Source organism: Paramisgurnus dabryanus, chromosome 8 (assembly GCF_030506205.2).
Source record: "Paramisgurnus dabryanus chromosome 8, PD_genome_1.1, whole genome shotgun sequence".
Taxonomy (NCBI): domain Eukaryota; kingdom Metazoa; phylum Chordata; class Actinopteri; order Cypriniformes; family Cobitidae; genus Paramisgurnus; species Paramisgurnus dabryanus.
This window is the reverse complement of record NC_133344.1, coordinates 6,136,338-6,156,723: the sequence shown is the minus strand read 5'-3', so window position 1 is coordinate 6,156,723 and position 20,386 is coordinate 6,136,338. Positions and strand designations below refer to the sequence as shown.

General features: G+C 37.4%; 1 protein-coding gene across 2 annotated transcripts in view; it reads right to left on the bottom strand.

The window, feature by feature from the left end:
• Window positions 1–14,318, bottom strand: part of LOC135771685 (uncharacterized) — a 175,090-nt gene extending 160,772 nt beyond the window's left edge. Inside the window, exons 1-2 of one of the 2 annotated variants that reach the window (XM_065282041.2) lie at window positions 13,827–14,318; window positions 1,426–3,114 (exon numbers count right to left, since the gene is read on the bottom strand). In XM_065282041.2, the coding sequence (XP_065138113.2) occupies window positions 1,691–3,114; window positions 13,827–14,274 (1,872 nt within the window). In that variant the 5' untranslated portion in view covers window positions 14,275–14,318 and the 3' untranslated portion in view covers window positions 1,426–1,690. Of the gene's footprint in view, window positions 1–1,425; window positions 3,115–13,826 lie in introns of those variants that run through there. The other variant, XM_065282040.2, reaches the window with a different exon arrangement.
• Between the last annotated feature and the right edge of the window lie 6,068 nt (window positions 14,319–20,386).

The following is a 20,386-nucleotide window of genomic DNA, read 5'->3' as shown; positions in this document are numbered from 1 at the left end:
CTTTTCAAGGGCTCTCTCTCTCCTTGGGGCTCTGGTAATCAGTACTGGTTTTACCCCCAGTCCGACGCCCCTGCATGGATTTTAAAGAGGTCTCAAAAAAATCCGATGGATAGCAGCAGTAGTGAACACACACTGAGCAGCGGGCATTCATGCGGGGCTTTACCATCTATCATTAAAGTGTATTCGTTATATTAATAAACCTACAGGGAACCTTCTGGGAACGTTCTCTCTACACTGTAAAAAAGTGTAGAGAGTTTATTCAAAGTTAAATGAACATTAAACATTTACAAGTCTTTGTCTTTACAGAATAAAACAAACAAAAAAACAGCACCAAGCAAAATATTCTGGGAAACAAAATCTGAAGCAAAAAAACAGAAAAAGGTTGATGATAATTTCTGGTTCCCAGAATGCTTTGCATGAGGCTGTTATTGTATAGTTTTATTCTGTAAAGATAAAGTGCTAGTAGGCTAAAGTTTATCCAAAAGCATATACCGTGCCTTTAAATGTAAAGCTTGCATTTTATAGTCAGAAGCTTTATTTATAGGACCTACATTTATAGTCAGGTTTACTAATTCTCCCTTATTAAAAACAAATATCCATTAAAGCTGATTGATTGCCTACAAATACATGGCTACATACAAATACCGTAGCAAAACGGTTTCTTTTCTTTCATCCTGGTAGGTTGTTATTTTCTAATTTTTATCATATTTCTTACGTTTTAAGATAATGAATTCTATTGTTTCCTTTTCCCCCTAAAATAAAAGAATATGAAGAAATTATTTTAAATTAGTCTTTCTTGAATGTGCAAATGAAAGTGGTTGAAGTTTAAAGCCTTTATTTTCATCTGTATACAGTAGTACAATGACTTTGTTATTTTTACAACATTACATTCAACTGTGATTGACATTAAAATACTAATAATAAAGTAGAAAGAAACCTGTTATACAATATATGGTGTCTGTGCAGTGAAAGTGTGACATGCTTGCATATAGACCTATAGCAGAAGGCAGGAGAAGTAATAATTGTAAAAATGAACAAAGCATTTACTGAATTATCTGAACACGGTGTGTTCCTATCCAAGCCAAGTTAATGGACAATTAATGACATTATGGCCCATGACATCAAGACTTCGAAACCAATTCTTAAAATCACATAGCACACAACATAAAATAAATGAGTTTGACACATAAAAGCAGCACACCACACACCCTTCTGATAGGGATTTAGATGCTCTTCTCCTCAGTCTATTATTCACGTTCCGGTTTTCCACGGTCTGTTCGCCATTGCTGTAATGAAAAAAATGCTTCCCTGCCAATGACGAGTAATTCTGGCTTTCCGCAATACCGCTATTATCCACCAGTCTGCAACTTATACAACTCAGAAATATTGCCCTAGGACAAACAGCTGTATGTCCATGTATGGATCTCTATCAAAAGTCCTTTACAAAACTGCAATTATCTCAGCTTTTTGCTCAAAATTTTGTGTTTTTCAAGAAACCTACCCATATTTGAGAGGTGATTACAAGAAAGGTATTGAAGGTAGGACGAAACGTCTTCTTTTGTTTGAAAGCAGAGGGTCTATTTTTTTCATTTGATATATTGTACGTTTTCTGGAAGACATAAAAATTTTGTGAAAATCATGAAAAATGCTGGCGATAGAAACTTTTTTTAAAACGCTGGCGGGGAAAGAGTTAAAGGTTCTGTCCAGTATGAACTCTCTGATGGGATTTTAAGGAAGCTGACTGAGCAAACATCTTGTCACACTGAGAGCATTTGAAAGGTTTATCACCTGTATGAATTCTCAGGTGTGTCACTAAAATGTCATGTCGATTAAAACTCTTCCCACAGAGACTACAGTGATAAGGTTTCTCTCCAGTATGAACTCTCTGATGAACTTTTAAATGACATGAGTGAGCAAACGTCTTGTCACACTGAGAGCATTTGTAAGGTTTTTCACCTGTATGAACTCTCTGATGGGATTTTAAGTTAGACGAAGTAGTAAACATCTTGTCACAATGAGAGCATTTGTAAGGTTTTTCACCTGTATGAACTCTCTGGTGTTTTAGTAAGGTATCCTTTACACTAAAACTCTTCCCACAGAGACTACAGTAATAAGGTTTCTCTCCAGTATGAACACTTTGATGAACTTTTAAATGACATGAGTGAGCAAACGTCTTGTCACACTGAGAGCATTTGAAAGGTTTTTCACCAGTATGAATTCTCATGTGACTTAGTAACGAAGACCCTTGACTAAAACTCTTCTCACAGACACTACAGTGATAAGGTTTCTCTCCAGTATGAACTCTCTGATGGACTCTGAATTGAGGTAAATTAAAGAAACTCTTCTCACAGACACTACAGTGATAAGGTTTCTCTCCAGTATGAACTCTTTGATGAACTCTGAATTGAGGTAAATTAAAGAAACTCTTCCCACAGAGACTACAGTGATGAGGTTTCTTTCCAGTATGAACTCTTTCATGAACTCTGAATTGAGATGAATTAGAGAAGCGCTTTTCACATTGAGTGCAGACGTAAGGTTTCTCTCCAGTGTGAACTCTCTGATGGGATTTTAAGTTAGACAAATAAGTAAACATCTTGTCACACTGAGAGCATTTGTAAGATTTTTCACCTGTATGAATTCTCTTGTGATTTAGTAATGAAGACTTTAGACTAAAACTCTTCCCACAGACACTACAGTGATAAGGTTTCTCTCCAGTATGAAGTCTTTGATGAATTTTAAGATTGTCTTTGGTTTTGAAGTATTTTCCACATTCAGTGCAGTTGAAAGGCTTTTCATCACTGTGTGTCCTCATGTGAACATTTAGTTTAGAGGAAGAGACACAAATCCTCCCACACTGCTCACAGTGAAACTGCTTCTTCTTCTTCTTCTCTCTGTGGTCTTCTGAATGAAGTTTCTTCTCTTGTAAGGTAGTAAAGCTGATCTCAGATCTGGTGAAGAGTTTCTGTTCTGTGTGTTTTCTCTCATGTCGCTCTAAATGTCTCTGGGAGCTGAATGTCTTTCCACAGGTGATGCAGGAAAGAGTTTGTGCTGTCAGTCGCTCTTTTGATGTTGAGGACGTTATTTCTATATCCAAACATGAATCACTCTTCACATCTGAAAGAAACATGAAACAATTAAATTGAGATTCTGTATCTTTTTCTAGATTCACACATATAGACAGAAGACAGGTGTCAGTCCTGTTATTACAGCTTGGTCATTGCACATCACATAAACCAACATTTGTACACAGCAATAAAACATTGTAATTATTTTTGTTAATATTTTATTAAAATAATAACAATATAACTAGTGATCAATAAAAAACATATAGGGCTGTTTTCCCAGACAGGGACTAGACATTAGTTTAATTAAGAAATATAACTAGTTTTAACAAACATGCCTTACTAAAAACATTACTGGTGTGAATTAAGTCCAAACAAAGGTTGTTCAAACTGAAAACAACTTGCACTGACATATCTTAAAATACATCAGTGCAAGTTGTTTTCAGTTTGAACAGCTCGTACATTTATTTTATTCTAGGACTAGTCTAATCCGTGTCTGGGAAACCGCCCATTAATGCTATGCATGATTATTTGTGAGTAATCCACATTTTTGTAGGAGTCGTCAAACGGAGCAATATTATTTATTTGTACAGACAACGACTTTCACAATCCTTGTTGCATTAAATGATGACACTGCTAGGATGAGATATAAAGATGAATTTTTTAAAGGGATAGTTCACAGGGGTTTAACGTCTCATCCGAAGGACTGTCCTTTTTTGACAGTATAGTATCCCCATCACTATACTTGGGTGTTCCACACAGACCACAGGGTGAGCACCCCCTGCTGGTCTCACTAAGACCACTACCAGCAGCAACCTGGCTTTCCCAGGTGGTCTCCAATCCAAGTACTGACCAGGCTCAGCCTTGCTTATCTTCAGTGGGCAAGCTGTCTTGGGCTACAGGGTGACATGGCTGCTGGCCATATTTACTCTTATACTACTGTTTTTGACACAATTACAACAACACTAGTCAACTGAACAAACCCTTATAATAACAACAACAATCACTCCCTCTTTTCATACAATGTAATAAACAGAGCCCGACCGATTTATCCACAAAATAACAATGGTTTTGACAACCATGGTTTTCAAAAACCATAGTTACACCAAGGTTACTGTAGGAAAACCATGGTTTTGCTGATAGTAATCAATACACCAAAAAAACATGGTTACTACACTTTTACCACAAAAAAACATGGTTAATTTTCGTAAGGGCCAGGTCACTGTGTAGTGACACCAGCCAACCCCCCTTGCCATTTACAGTCTTGTTCAAAATAATAGCAGTACAATGTGACTTACCAGAATAATCAAGGTTTTTAGTATATTTTTTATTGCTACGTGGCAAACAAGTTACCAGTAGGTTCAGTAGATTCTCAGAAAACAAATGAGACCCAGCATTCATGATATGCACGCTCTTAAGGCTGTGCAATTGGGCAATTAGTTGAATTAGTTGAAAGGGGTGTGTTCAAAAAAATAGCAGTGTGGCATTCAATCACTGAGGTCATCAATTTTGTGAAGAAACAGGTGTGAATCAGGTGGCCCCTATTTAAGGATGAAGCCAACCAGTTGTGTCAAAAGTATTCATATTCATTACTCAAGTAGAAGTATAGATACTAGGGTTTAAAAAGACTTTTGTAGAAGTTGAAGTATCAACTCAAGCTTTTTACTCACGTAAAAGTGAAAAAGTACTGGTTTCAAAACTACTTAAAGTATAAAAGTAAAAGTAATGTAAGGAAAAAAAATGTCAATACGGAAAAAAGCCTAGGCCGCACCACAGGGGCCTATTGTGCACTACACTATCTCCTCTAAAAACGTTTCTAAAGGCCATAATAACTATAGTGTTATATTAAAAAGTTAATGTTAAAAAATTTGGGATGCACTAGGGCCAGGGGTAGGCAACGTCCATCCTGGAGTGCCGATGTCCTGAAGATTTTAGCTCCAACCCTTATAAAACCTTGGCTACCTGTAGTTTCAGGTGACTTTTTAGACCTTGATTAGTTTGTTCAGGTCTGCTTGATTAGACCTGGAGCTAAACACTGCAGGACATCGGCACTCCATGTTGCCTACACCTGCACTAGGCTATCTGTTTCAACCACATACGGTATATGCCCATTAAAAATTAACGCATTTTAGTACAATGCAAACAAATACATTAAAGCAGTGGTTCTCAAACTGGGGACATCGAGATGGTGCCAGGGGCCCCAGTTTTATAATATTTTATGAAATACATTACTTTATTACAAATTCTGTGTAATTAAACCTCAGAAAAATAAGGCTACTAAACAAAAGCAATACATTGTATAATTTAATATGTTTTGTTTAATTCAAATTGTAAGTTTTAGAATGTTTATGTCATACATTTTCTTTTGGGGGCCGCAAAGGAATCCACTGTACACAAGGGAGGCCACAAAAAAAAGGTTTGATAACCACTGCATTAAAGAACCATATATGTGTACTACTGAGCATTAACATGTGTTCCATAGAGAAGAAGATATGATCACTAGTTGCCTATAAATATTGTAATGGTGCAAAAAGTCAAACTTCAGAGCAGTGGTGCCCTCTTTAGTTAAAAAACAACAAAATCACACACAACTATAGTATGTGTGAGAATAGAAATATGCTATTGTTATCATTTATAATTTTATTTTGACAGCAACACAAACTACAAATATGCAATTATATATTATAGCCTATATTTCTGCATCTGTACTTGTGTTAGCTAATTGACTTTAGCTTAATCTAATGTGAGCTGATCTTACATGTCAGTATACTTACATATTTCTTGTAAGTAAATTAAAAGTCAGGTTTAAGGAAACAGTTGATGTATATTAACAAAAGCAAAAGTTGGTATGTATGGTTATGTGTTTTGATTGATTTAACACTCAAGCATTCAGCTAAGTAGGTTTTGTTAATGCAAATAAATTTTAGGACAGTTATTAGCATATACAAAACAACAGATGTCTTTGGCATAGATATATTTGCCATGCTTCAAAACGCAAAGCAGCAGAATGTCATTTAAGTTGCACAACTGAAGTTACATGATATAAATTGGTATTGTTACACTATTTAAATCACACAGATGAGTTGGTGTCAGCAGCCAGCTATACATTTACACAGGCTTGTGAATGTGAACTGACCTGAAAGTGATGCGCGAGTTTTATTTCGTACTTTTCCATTTGAAGACAGAATGCCGCGTTCTGTTACTGTACAAACGGATGGCGGATGATATCAAAGCATTGCGAGAGCAAACTGCTCCGCATGCTTTCTAATCGCTCTCGCGGTTCTTTTATGTTTATCTTTGCAGTGCTATCGAACAAACTTTTGATCAGCTGCAGTCAGCTGGGGGGGCGGGGATTGCGTACAAACCAATAGGGTGTCGGAATTGTGTATGTTTATACTTCTCATCCAACCGGATGATGCAATTTATCAAGATAGGTTTTTTTAACTATGACAAACTGGAATGTAAAAAAAAGAAAACAAGCCGAAATTAATAGAAGTAACGAGCGATTTTTAAAATGTAAGGAGTAGAAAGTACAGATAATTGCGTGAAAATGTAAGGAGTAGAAGTAAAAAGTCGTCTGAAAAATAATTACTTAAGTAAAGTATAGATACCCAAAATATCTACTTAAGTAAGGTAACGAAGTATTTGTACTTCATTACTTGACACCTCTGAAGCCAACACTTGTTGAACATGCATTTGAAAGCTGAGGAAAATGGGTCGTTCAAGACATTGTTCAGAAGAACAGTGTACTTTGATTAAAAAGTTGATTGGAGAGGGGAAAACCTATAAAGAGGTGCAAAAAATTATTGGCTGTTCAGCTAAAATGATCTCCAATGCCTTAAAATGGAGAGCAAAACCAGAGAGACGTGGAAGAAAACGGAAGACAACCATCAAAATGGATAGAAGAATAACCAGAATGGCAAAGGCTCAGCCAATGATCACCTCCAGGATGATCAAAGACAGTCTGGAGTTACCTGTAAGTACTGTGACAGTTAGAAGACGTCTGTGTGAAGCTAATCTATTTTCAAGAAACCCCCGCAAAGTCCCTCTGTTAAAAAAAAGGCATGTGCAGAAGAGGTACAATTTGCCAAAGAACACATCAACTGGCCTAAAGAGAAATGGAGGAACATTTTGTGGACTGATGAGAGTAAAATTGTTCTTTTTGGGTCCAAGGGCCACAGGCAGTTTGTGAGACGACCCCCAAGCTCTGAATTTAAGCCACAGTACACAGTGAAGCATGGAGGTGCAAGCATGATGATATGGGCATGTTTCTCCTACTATGGTGTTGGGCCTATTTATCGCATACCAGGGATCATGGATCAGTTTGCATATGTTAAAATATTTGAAGAGGTTATGTTGCCCTATGCTGAAGAGGACATGCCCTTGAAATGGTTGTTTCAACAAGACAATGACCCAAAACACACTAGTAAACGGGCAAAGTCTTGGTTCCAAACCAACAAAATTAATGTTATGGAGTGGCCAGCCCAATCTCCAGACCTTAATCCAATTGAGAACTTGTGGGGTGATATCAAAAATGCTGTTTCTGAAGCAAAACCAAGAAATGTGAATGAATTGTTAAAGAATCATGGAGTGGAATAACAGCTGAGAGGTGCCACAAGTTGGTTGACTCCATGCCACACAGATGTCAAGCAGTTTTAAAAAACTGTGGTCATACAACTAAATATTAGTTTAGTGATTCACAGGATTGCTAAATCCCAGAAAAAAAATGTTTGTACAAAATAGTTTTGAGTTTGTACAGTCAAAGGTAGACACTGCTATTTTTTTGAACACACCCCTTTCAACTAATTGCCCAATTGCACAGCCTTAAGAGCATGCAAATCATGAATGCTGGGTCTTGTTTGTTTTCTGAGAATCTACTGAACCTACTGGTAACTTGTTTGCCACGTAGCAATAAAAAATATACTAAAAACCTTGATTATTCTGGTAAGTCACATTGTGCTGCTATTATTTTGAACAAGACTGTACTTCAGTCAGTGGTCTCTCAGTTAAGGCAGCGGCAGTCACTCGGTGTCTTCACAACATTTTTCCACCTGGTTATTAAGACACCTTTGGTCGATTGGATTAGAAGTGGACGAGGGAGACACATTCCCGTTTACACTTTGTGTTTTTAATTCGCCTCTTTTGTCCACTTGCGAGTTGTTGAAAAGAAAGCTGCTTGTGTTGTTACTGAACATGCTAATTTCAGACCAATTGATTAAATAAGTCCACGCAACTTTACACCCTCGCTATATAAAAGAGAGCAGATGCTTTCGTTTTATACAAGTCTACACTATTAGAACGAATGTGTTAAAAACAACACAGTGTTGATTGTGGGACGACACACTAAATGAGTTGTCCCAGAATTCACACATCACTGTGTTATTATTGAAACAACACATTTTGTGTTATGTTTAAAGTGCCCATCTTATGACTGCTTTTGCACAAGTTATATAGGTGTATGAGTTCCATAAAGCATGTTTCAAAAGTTGTTTGCTCGAAATAGCTTGTAGGAAAAGATTGTTACCCATCTCTAGTATGTTTCAGGGCAGTTCAGATTGTGCCGTTTTGAGCTAGTCTTACATATTTATGAGCTGCTGCTCCTTTGATCACGCCCCACTACTCGTGCACGTGCTCAGTGGTATCGTGAGCAGTACAGACCATACTGTGTTATTATTTTATATATTATTATTATTATTAACGGTTTATGTTGCCAACAGACAAATCATGCAGAAAAGTATCACTAATAAGTACACTACAGGAGAAGAAACTCATGACACACAATGATTCCAGAGTAAATTGTGATGTTACGTTAGCAGTCACAACAATTAACTCGTTTTCCCTGGACCATACTAACATATTCCCGTTATAAACATTTTCAAACGTATTATTTTCGCAAATTACAGAAATTAAGACCCGGCGGGGGATGTATACTATTCGTGGACCGCGTGCTAATTGCTAAAAGCTAGCGGGAGGTCCGGACCGTGTATATATCTATGCGGACCGTAAAGTTATTAGAGGCTCGCCTCGTCAGAAAAGCCGGGGCGTACGGTCTCGGTTAGTTTGGCAAAAAGTTTTTAGCTCTACCATCATAAATGTAGTATTTTGTGACAGAAGATGACAACATGCAAAATATAACGTGACTTCTTACCTTTGTGATGAAACAACGCGATCGCGAATCGAATCCAGTCTGTTTCAGATGTGTGAATGATCCATGAAAGTCCAATAAAATACATCCAATTACCATTTTTGCCCACAAATGCTTATAATCCGTGAAATATAGATACATAGTCTGTTGTTTACATCAGATTTCGCATGAAGGTCTTATCGCCTACAATCTGAGGACTGTTTGCGTCGTAACACACTGTATATAAGATACTCCGGGTTCCAATAATCACACGTTAAAACTTTGTTTTTAAAAGTAGGTGGGAGTATAATCCATAATATCCAAACAGCGCTGTTATTTCCGTGAGAGATGATAACAGCACAGAGGGTCTCATTCAAGTGACTGCTCTATGCTCTCTAGCTACCTGGTGGGTGGAGACCTGCGAGTGGGGTGGTGGGCGGGAAAATTCAAACTGAATGTGACGAAACTTTTTGTTACGTCACAACGGAGCTGAGTTTGAACTCCCGCAATCTGAGACTCAAGGCAGAGGACATTCAGAAACCTGTATCTCACTCAAAACAGCATGGATGGATTTTTTTCCGAGTTTGTATGCGTGTGGGAGCATCAGAGACACAAATGAACACCCCAAAACCCAGAAAAAGTGAGTTTTTCATAATACGGGCACTTTAACACAACTTGTGTCATATTTTAACACAAAATCAACACAAAGTGACACATAATGTGTTAAAATTACACATAAATGTGTTAAAAGCTTAACGCACAAAGATGTGTAAAAAATGAACACATCCTTTCTTAGAGTGTAAAGTCATCTCTGAACACTGTGGGTTTGTTACATTTAACATTAAAGTGCCCATATTATGAAAAACTCACTTCTTCTGGGTTTTGGGGTGTTATTTTGTGTCTCTGATGCTCCCACACGCATACAAACTTGGAAAAAAATACAGGTTTCTGAATGTCCTCTGCCTTGAGTCTCAGATTACACTGTTTCAAACTCAGCTCCGAAGTGATGTAACTAGCCGTTTCGTCACATTCAGTTTGAATTTCAGTCAGTAGTCACTTCACTGACATCCTCTGTACTGTTATCATGTCTCACGGAAATAACAGCGCTATTTGGAAATTATGGATTATACTCCCGCCTACTTTTAAAAACAAAGTTTTAACGCGTGTTTATTGGAACCCGGAGTAATCTTATATACAGTGTGTTACGACGCAAATAGTCATCGGATTGTAGGCGATAAGACGTGCATGCAAAATCTGATGTAAACAACAGACTATGTATCTATATTTCACGGATTATATGCATTTGTGGACAAAAATGGTCATTGGATGTATTTTTTTGGACTTTCATGGATCATTCACACATCTGAAACAGACTGGATTCGATTCGCGATCGTTGTATCAACACAAAAGGTAAGAAGTCACGTTATATTTTGCATGTTGTCATCTGTCACAAAATACTACATTTATGATGCTAGAGCATCTATATCTCAAAACAGAGATCATACATTGATGCTAATCCCGTAAATTATACCTTTTAAATGTATAGTGATTGTTTGTAGACAGTAAGTTAGGCTACATAGATATTTTTGCAGGCTAGATAGTTTACAAGGTGGTTTCGAAAAGTTAAAAAAATATTTAACGGCTTTATTTTACAATTCTACATAAACTAAGTAATAATGCTTTGCCAAACTAAAAGTGTTTTGCCAAACAAACCGAGAAAGAGCCTTACCGATCCGGCTTTTCTGACGAGGCTAACCCCCGAGCCTCATAACTTTACGGTCCGGACCTCCCGCTAGCTTCTAGCAATTAGCACGCGGTCCACAAGCAGTATACATCCCCCGCCGGGTCTTAATTTCTTTAATTTGCGAAAATAATGTGTTTGAAAATGTTTTATAACGGGAATTTGTTAGTATTGTCCAGGGAAAACGAGTGTATTGTTGAGACTGCTACATCACAATTTACGCTGGAATCTTTGTGTGTCATGATCAGTTTGACACACCGAGACCGGGCCTTACAGCTCCGGCTTTTCTGACGATGCTAACCCCCGAGCCTCTTATAACTTTACGGTCCGGACCTCCCGCTAGCTTATAGCAATTAGCACGCGGTCCACAAGCAGTATACATCCCCCGCCGGGTCTTAATTTCTGTAATTTGCGAAAATAATGCGTTTGAAAATGTTTTATAATGGGAATATGTTAGCATTGTCCAGGGAAAACGAGTTAATTGTTGTGACTGCTAACGTAACATCACAATTTACTCTGGAATCATTGTGTGTCATGAGTTTCTTCTCCTGTAGTGTACTTATTAGTGATACTTTTCTGCATGATTTGTCTGTTGGCAACATAAACCGTTAATAATAATAATAATATATAAAATAATAACACAGTATGGTCTGTACTGCTCACGATACCACCGAGCACGTGCACGGGCACATGACGTTAGTAGTGGGGCGTGATCAAAGGAGCAGCAGCTCATAAATATGTAAGACTAGCTCAAAACGGCACAATCTGAACTGCACTGAAACAGAGGCCCCTAGAGATGGGTAACAATCTTTTCCTACAAGCTATTTCGAACAAACAACTTTTGAAACATGCTTTATGGAACTCATACACCTATTTAACTTGTGGAAAAGCAGTCATAATATGGGCACTTTAAACATGAGCCTACATCATATATTACTACATATGTTGTCAATCAAGCATTGTCTTCTTAAAGGTAAGTTGCTTATTAATTTGTTAAGTACATAACTTACTGTAAAGCTAATAAACTTCATAAGTTTCCCTTTTCAATACAAGTCCTATATAACGTTATTCTCGTCAAACCTGCCAATGATTTAAGTTGTATGTTGTTCTGTTTGTGTTTTTAAGTTATTCATAATAAGACAAGTTTATGGTTTTGTGCACTGATATCAGACTCATTTTAGATAATAAACACACCTGCCTGTATTACACGTCTTTGCCACGCCATTTTAAGTGTTTGATCACCACATTTGTGAGTGATTGTTGCAAAAAAATTATTTTATATAATATATATAATGTATATAGTGTATTCTATCTACAGTACCGTAGTATAAAATACTGTAGTATGTGTGTACTGTACTATAATACACATAATGAATACCGGCCGAAATATTGTTATCTGTCTTTTTTACTCCCTTATATCTGTATCGGCCCAAAAAACATACAATCCAAAACATATTATCTATTATCTTATTATCTTATATCATCTAGTTTTTTTTTACTTTTACTTAAGTAAAAAGTACTTTTGTACTTTTAGTCAAGAAAAGTAAAAGTACAAAATTTTTATGTAATTAGGTATTAAATCAATTTTAATATGCAATATAAAAGGAATACACAGTATGATTATATGCTTTAGAATGTAGTGAACATTTTTTAGTAAAGTACATTTTTTCCCCAAGACAAACACTCTGATAAAGCACAGATGCTTGAAAAATGTACTTAAAATACTCAAGTAGTGTGCGCCTCTGGTAATAAATAATTAATGTCGACAGACATTTATTTAGATGTTTTTAGCAAAATAATGTTTATCTGGTTAATGTTAATATAACTTGGGGTACATCATCTTAAAAGTTAACTGAATGTGGTGGCTGTGCTTCAGCCTTCAACCCGGTAAGTGAACAGCAAGATGAATGCGAGTTTAAAAGGTTACTAATAAGCATACAAAAAAATTTATTTAGCATTTTTATTTCACACAAGCATTCATTCATGGCTGTTAAGTTCATGAAAAGCTATGTTGTTACTGAGACAGTATTTGATGAATCAATTTACGTGACTCTGTGAGTTTCTCAATTTCTTAGCCAAGCTGCATAGATTGCTTTTCAGCCATTAAAGGTGCAGCTCTAAGCGAATTGAAGCGTTTTAGACCATAAAACATTTTTTGTTACATACCGGAAACATCTCCTCACTATCTGCTTGCTGCCTGTCCGCTGATCAAACTGTAAAAAAAAAACGCGATCTCTGTAGACAGCCCAGGCTTCACAAACGGCAATATCAACATACTGGCCAAACCTAGCATCACAAAACAAAACAAAGTTTTCCAGCCAATAAACGACAAAAAGGATTTGGGGGTGGGGGTTGGGCGCGTTCATGAAAGCACGGAAGGGAGGGGGAGGGGGAGGAGTTAGCTACGCTCCGTCTGTTTGAAAACAGTTTCAAACGTCAACAATAACTAACGTCTCGCAGATTCGCTTAGAGAGCCTTTAATAACACATCTTATCTGTGCATTATTGTCTGTTATGTTACATAAATTGATTTATTTAAGCCAAGTAAGTATTACTATTACTTAAAGTCCTTTTAATGAAGTTGGATTGTGAAACAAACAAATTCAATGGGACAGACAGAAGCCTCACGAATTTTATCAAAAATATAAAAAAATGTGTTCTGAAAACAATCGGAGCACTTGGAGTTTAGGACAACACAGGAGTAAGTGATTTTGGGGTGAACTAACCCTTTAAGCCTACATGCCTATTCCTTAAGTAAGTATTAAAGATATCCTAAACTCCTTTCACATTTTATAAGTACTTACTTTTTTTGGTCTTTTAATTAGTTAATTTGTGACTGAAAACCCAAAACAGGTGCTCACATGACAGTTAAAAACACAACAATAATAAAGGAGACATACCTGATGGGATAAAATCATCATCTTCCTCAGTACGATCTTCCTCTTCTGTGGGTTCAGTTTTGATTTCTGTGGGTTCAGTTTTGATTTCTGTGGGTTCAGTTTTGATTTCTGTGGGTTCAGTTTTGATTTCTGTGGGTTCAGTTTTGATCTTCATCATGAGGTTCCTGCAGTCGATGAGTTTAACTGAACACATCTTCAGTTTGGTCTGCAGGATCTGCTGCTGTTCTCCAGCCTTACAGACAGAATTCAGAGACTCTGTGGAGGTTTGATCCTCCTGTAAGCTCTGTTTACTGTCACACACTGTAGTGTCCTGAGTGTCTGTGGGCTTTGACTCAGTATAACAGAGTAAAGTCAGACTGAGATCGGAGTCCTGTGTGTGTCTGGATTTCTCTTCAGAGAGTTTAGAGTCCAGCAGTGGCTGTGGTGTGCGGCTCTGATCTCTGCTCATCCACACTGAATCCAGACTCCCATCATCAGTCACATACACTGAAGATTCACAACAATCCACATCCTGACAACACAACACACATAAACAGTAAGATTAAAAATGATTTGATGTTGTCTGATTCAGGTAAATGATGTTTAAGCTGTACAAACCTCTCGTTTCATTGCTAAATCTCCTCTTAACCCCTGCTTTGTCTCCAGTAACGCCACCTCTTTCTTCAGCTGAGAGATTTCTGTGATGAAATCATCAATATATCCAGCATGAACAGATCAGTTCCTACTCAATGTCTCAACACTAAAATACACAGAGACAAGACTCTGTTTACACTCAATGAAACACGCAAGAGAAAAACACTGAGGATACACAAACACATCACACGCGCGCTCTTTCTTTCTTCCTTTAGTGAGTTTATCTGCGGACTAAAGAGCTGCAGCGCCTCCTGCTGTACTGGAGAGAGAAGACAAAATTTAGCAAAACAAGTATGCGTCTCAATTATGGCCAGAAATCATCACAAACTATTGCATAAAGTGATTACGAAATGAAAAGAAGGGGTGGTAATAATTAAAATAAAAAAAATTGCTAAAGAATAAAGACAGAACATCAAGCTATTAAAGTTATAAACATAGACCCTTTTACTGTTTGTACACAATGATGACGTGGCAGCGTATGCGCGCGCATTTAGGCAACGGAAGTATCGTAAGAATCAGCAGTGAAGCAACACAAACAGTAAGTTATTTTAAAAAAGTTGACTTTATCAACATTTTCAACACAGCTACCAGATCCGTGTACTATAGTGGAGTGGATAGAAGACGTTAGCAGATGGCCAAATAAAGTTGCCAGATACATATATACGTATATTAGTATATTATATTTGAGCAACCAAACGCAACAACCAGACAATTTGATGCTGGGAAACCGTTTTAATAAACGTTCTGAGTTGCTACCACGTTAGAACCAATGGGGAATAACACTTCTTCCGTTGCCCAAATGCGCGCGCAGGCTATTTGATCACGTGAGCTGTAAAAGGGTCTATAGAACATCGTAGTAGGACCCTGCTGAAAAAAAAAAACATAAAACCATTACAGAAAATTCTAATGGTTTCCATTAAAGGTAGGGTAACACATTTTGAAAAATGCTAACGGTAGCCGCCTAGCAATGAAATCCCGATCCCACCCTCAAGTCAAATCGCCATCCAAAGTCACGCCTCTTTCCAAACACATGAACACGCACAGATCAGACGGTCACGTCTCATGTCTCATTCACCAGTGAAAAAACTTTGCAGTACAAAGTGAATAACATTTCCAAAATAACCAACATAAACAACTGGTTTACATCAGAATTAGTTTAAGCACACGTTCGATTGTGTAGACGTAGTAACTATATCGTTATGCTAATCCGGAAAACGAACACAAATTTCATAAGCAACACAACGTTTCATCAAAGTAGAATATCTGAATCCATCTCAATACAAACATATCGCGTACCTACCTTACCAAAATAAACAGTGCAACGACCCTTTCAGACCCTTTGCCTCCTGTAGCTGTTTGCATCTCGCGGTAAAGCAGTAAAGTTACCGATGCTAATTTGAGTTTTTGCTCTTGCTGATCCAGGCAGTTTTTGCTGTTGTTGTTATAAAAGATGCATTTAGTTTTGTTGCTCCTGTGTAGGTTGTCAATTCAGCAGAAAAGTTTGCTGTTCTCGCTGTTTACAGACAGAGCGCACGTGAACGCGCCGATGACGTATGGTATCTGCGTGGACTCGCTGCGCGGTGGGAATTCAAATTACGCTTACGTATGAGGGACATAAAAGGAAATGTCCGTTCGGACCGAAATCTATGATTTGTTGAACATTTTTTGGTCCTACGCCTTTCACAGATGACATAAATTTTTACAAATACATTTAAACAACTTAACACAGTGAATGCTATCAGAATGTGAGGAGACTTTTAACCAGCATAACTAAAAATGTTTCAGGATCAAATCTGTTACCCTACCTTTAAAATACCAATAGGAAAAATTAGCTTTTACCATTAAAACCACTACACTGTAGTTTGTTTTGGGCCATATTCCATTAGAACCAATACATAGAACCAATAGAACATACCATTAGAAACCAACAAAAACCAATACACTGTAGTGTGTTTTGGGCCATATACCATTAAAACCAATAAACTTCCCAATAAATTTTCTGTAATGGTTTTATTGTTTTTTTTAGCAGGGGACAAAGAGATATGGTCAGATTAAAAATAATTTTTTTTACAAACTTTTCACAACGATGTTTTTTCATTGTAATTAGGTAATGTTGCAGTGCAACATTTTAAAAACGTTTAAAAAACACACCCTAAATAACAAAAAAAAGGACGTTTTATAAATGTTATAAAATACCTAATTAGTAAATGTTCTTTAGGTAGTAAAAAAAACATAAATCATAAAAATATGTTCACTGCGAAAACAAAACCAGACCAAAATGCAACATTTGTGATATGTTTTCTTTAGCTGTTAAACCTTGAAAAAAGACTTTTAAAGAACATCATGACCATACAACCAAGGTTTATGACGTGTTACTTTGTATGTCAGCCCACCAAGAAAATTCCCTGTATGCCCGATTACCAATCCAGCCCTGCCTACCATTATAAAACAAAACACTTTTAATAAAGCTGAGATACATTTAAACAAATGTGTTGTATTTTGGTATGTTCAGGACATTCTTTAAACTTCTTATTCCAACATTATGAAAACGTTTTGGAAGCCTTTTTAGCGAAGACCAGAAGACTTCGATTTCCTCGAGCTGTAGTCTTTATTGCAGAAAGCGATCTTCAAATCAGAGCATAGAGTCCAGGCACTGCAGTCACCAAGTCTGACTTACAGTCCTACTGTCACACTCAGAGCCAGGAAGTAGACTGAAGGAAAGTGAGAAATAATAGGTGAGTAAATAGGATATGTAAAGTTTCCGGAGTGTTATTTTACAGCTAAGTGCAATGTCTCTATTGCAGGAGGTGATCGGAGGATTCCCGGAGGGTAAACAAGGAGGAGAAGGTAAGTCCAAGGTGAGTAGTATGGGTGAGTCTTGGAGTCCATAAGTGATGAGACAAAATAAGGAGTGAAGGGAGCAGACAGATATATAAAGGTGTGAAAACATGAGAAACAGGTGTACGTGACTAGGCGAATATCCTGGGTGGAGACCCAAACCTTTTGGCCGCGTTGGTACTCAGGGGGGTCAGAGCGATGTCGGTTGGCTTGATCTTGATGTCTACGCACAGCCTGCTGGAGACTCACGTAAGCTAAAGTCCCAAACCCCCTCACTCTGATGGAACCAATAGTCCACAGCTGGAACCGCCAAGGGCTCACCTGACCAGGGGAAAAGAGGAGGTTGGTAATCTAGATAGCATTGGAAAGGGGTGAGCCCAGTGGTGGATTGTGGCAGGGAGTTTTGGGCATATTCTGCACAAGGGAGATAGTAATCAGTAAGCAGGGATGCACAAGAGTTCTGCGTCAATCCTATGTTGGAGATAGTTATAGTTTAATTGTGTGCGTGCATCTAAATGTAAGTTTATGTTACATGGTTAATTTTACTTATGTATTTCGATTATTATCATGGGATATACAGTGGCAAGAAAAAGTATTTGAACCTCTAGAAATAAACTGGCTTTCTACTGTGATTTGCCATAAAATGTGATCTGATCCTCATCTAGGTCACAACAATAGACAAACACAATGCGCATAAGGTGACAACACACAAATAATTCTAGTGTCTTGTGTCTTTTTTGAGAACCCCCAGTAAACATTCATAGTGCTGGAGGAAAATGTAAGTGAACCCTTGGATTTAACAGCTTGTTGATGTCTGGGCTTTGACTAGGCCAGTCCAAATGAGAAGGGTCTGGCTGCAGCACTTGCACTCTCAGACTTGCACTCTCAGACTTCTGCGCTTCATGTGCAAGTGACATCACCTGCACTCTTCGCTGCATGTAACGTCAATTGCAATCGACTTAAATAAACCGGAAACGTTAGTACAGAGGGATACTATTGATTCTAAATTATTAAAACACAAACCTGCAAAATAATGCAGCGTTCCAGATAACCCGTAATAAGGATATTACCCACCTCAACCCGGAAATTACGCCGGTCATTTAACGGTATTTAATACTGCAAACGTGTTGATGTTACTAAATACTCTCTTTGTTTTAGCTAAATTTAGACGTTTTTTACGGGTTTGAGGTGGGAAATATCCTAAACCCTACTGCTGGAACACGGTATTATTTTGCAGGTTGTCTGAATTACAGGATTTTAATTATCCTTATTCTATAAAAATAAACAAAATGTGTTTCCAATTTTTTCCGTGTGGTAGGTTGTGTTCATTGCACGACAATCTCTCTATAATGTCGATATGTTTAGCCTTTCAATATGCTATGCCAGTTGTTACAGTTAACTTACTGTATAACAGCTAGAATAATGATTATCAAGGGTATTAAAGAGTCTGAACAGCTACAAAAATGTACCTTCAAATTAAAAAAACAACAACAACATGATCCAAAAGTATTTATTTTTTAAAGACTATTATAGCATTTGCAAGTAGAACCTGAAACGTTTAAAGTAATAAAAAATAAAAATTACACACACACACAAACAGTACGTTTAGAGTTTAATAATGTTTAAGTAAATGTTAAAATTGACAAGGGTTAACATGCTGAAGAAGGACAGTTCCTTATTAGTTGTTAACTAACTTAATTAACCTTGTTTCATTCCGATTAAGTTATAGCTTTCAACACTATCAAAAAGCATCAGGGACTATAGACCATTTCAAAAGATGTAAACAACACTGGTCCAGAAGCACTTCCTGTTTCAGTTTTTTAACACTAGATAAACATTGGGATAAAATAAACCAACGGAACATATAAACCTGAATTAACTGAAGTTAAACAAACATCTTAAAGGTATATATGTGAAATAAAAAAAAATACTGTCACAAACTGTAACAGGAAGTGTTTCTGGACCAGTGTTGTTTACATCATTTGAAATGGTCTATACACTTTTTAGTGGTTTCAACCTATATGCCACATAATTAGTTAGTTCATTGTATCGATTCATAAAGAGTGAAAGTGTGACGGTTGGCTAAGTTAGTTCGGCTAGCCCAAATCCTTAAACGAAAGGCATGCACAACTTACGGAAACAAAGATAATTTTGTATACTTGAGATTTAACTCTAAATATAAGATACCATCATAAACTGTTAAAACATAAAAAAGTATTACATTTACGGTAAGATTGAGGTTGTAATTTTTCCGACATGTGCGTATTCCACTCGTCCGCATAAAATGGCAAAAGCCTGTCGAGTGCAAGTGACGACACTTGCACAGGAAGCGCGGGAGTCTATGAGTGCAAGTAGTGACGTCACTTGCACAGACAAGTGCTGCAGCCAGATGCTCTTGGTCCAAATGGCGCATTTTGTTTTTCTTAAGCCAGTCTGTAGTGGATTTACTACAATGCTTAAGGTCATTGTCCTGTTGCATCAACTAACTTCTACTGAGCTCCAACTGGTGGACAGCCACCCTGACATTATCCTGTAGGATTTTTTTTGACTTAATAATTCATTTTACCCTCGATGATGGAAAGTGGTCCAGGCCATGAGGCAGCAAAGCAAGCCCAAATCATGATGTTCCCTCCACCATACTTCACTGTTGGGATGATGTTTTGATGTTGGTAAGCTGTGCCCATTTTGCGCCACAACTTTTTCCCAAAAAAATCAACTTTTGTTTCATCAATCCAAAAAATATTTTCCCAGTAGCACTGGGGTTTGCCAAGGTGCTCTTTTGCAAACTTCAGGCTCACAGCAATGTTTTTCGGGAGAGCAGCGGCTTCCTCCGTGGTGTACTGTCATAGACACCGTGCCTGTCCAAAGACTTGCGTATGGTAGACTTAGGAACAGAGCTGTGTGCCCGTTCCAATGATGCTGTTACTCGTGGGTTCTTCTTTACTTCATTGAGTATTCTGCATGGTGTCTTAGGAGTCATCTTTGAGTGAACCCTTGGTATTTCTAGCTGATGTGATCCTAACGATCTGAGTGATCTGTTGGGTTTATATTCAATGAGCATATCAGCAATGTATTGAGGTCCTAGTCCA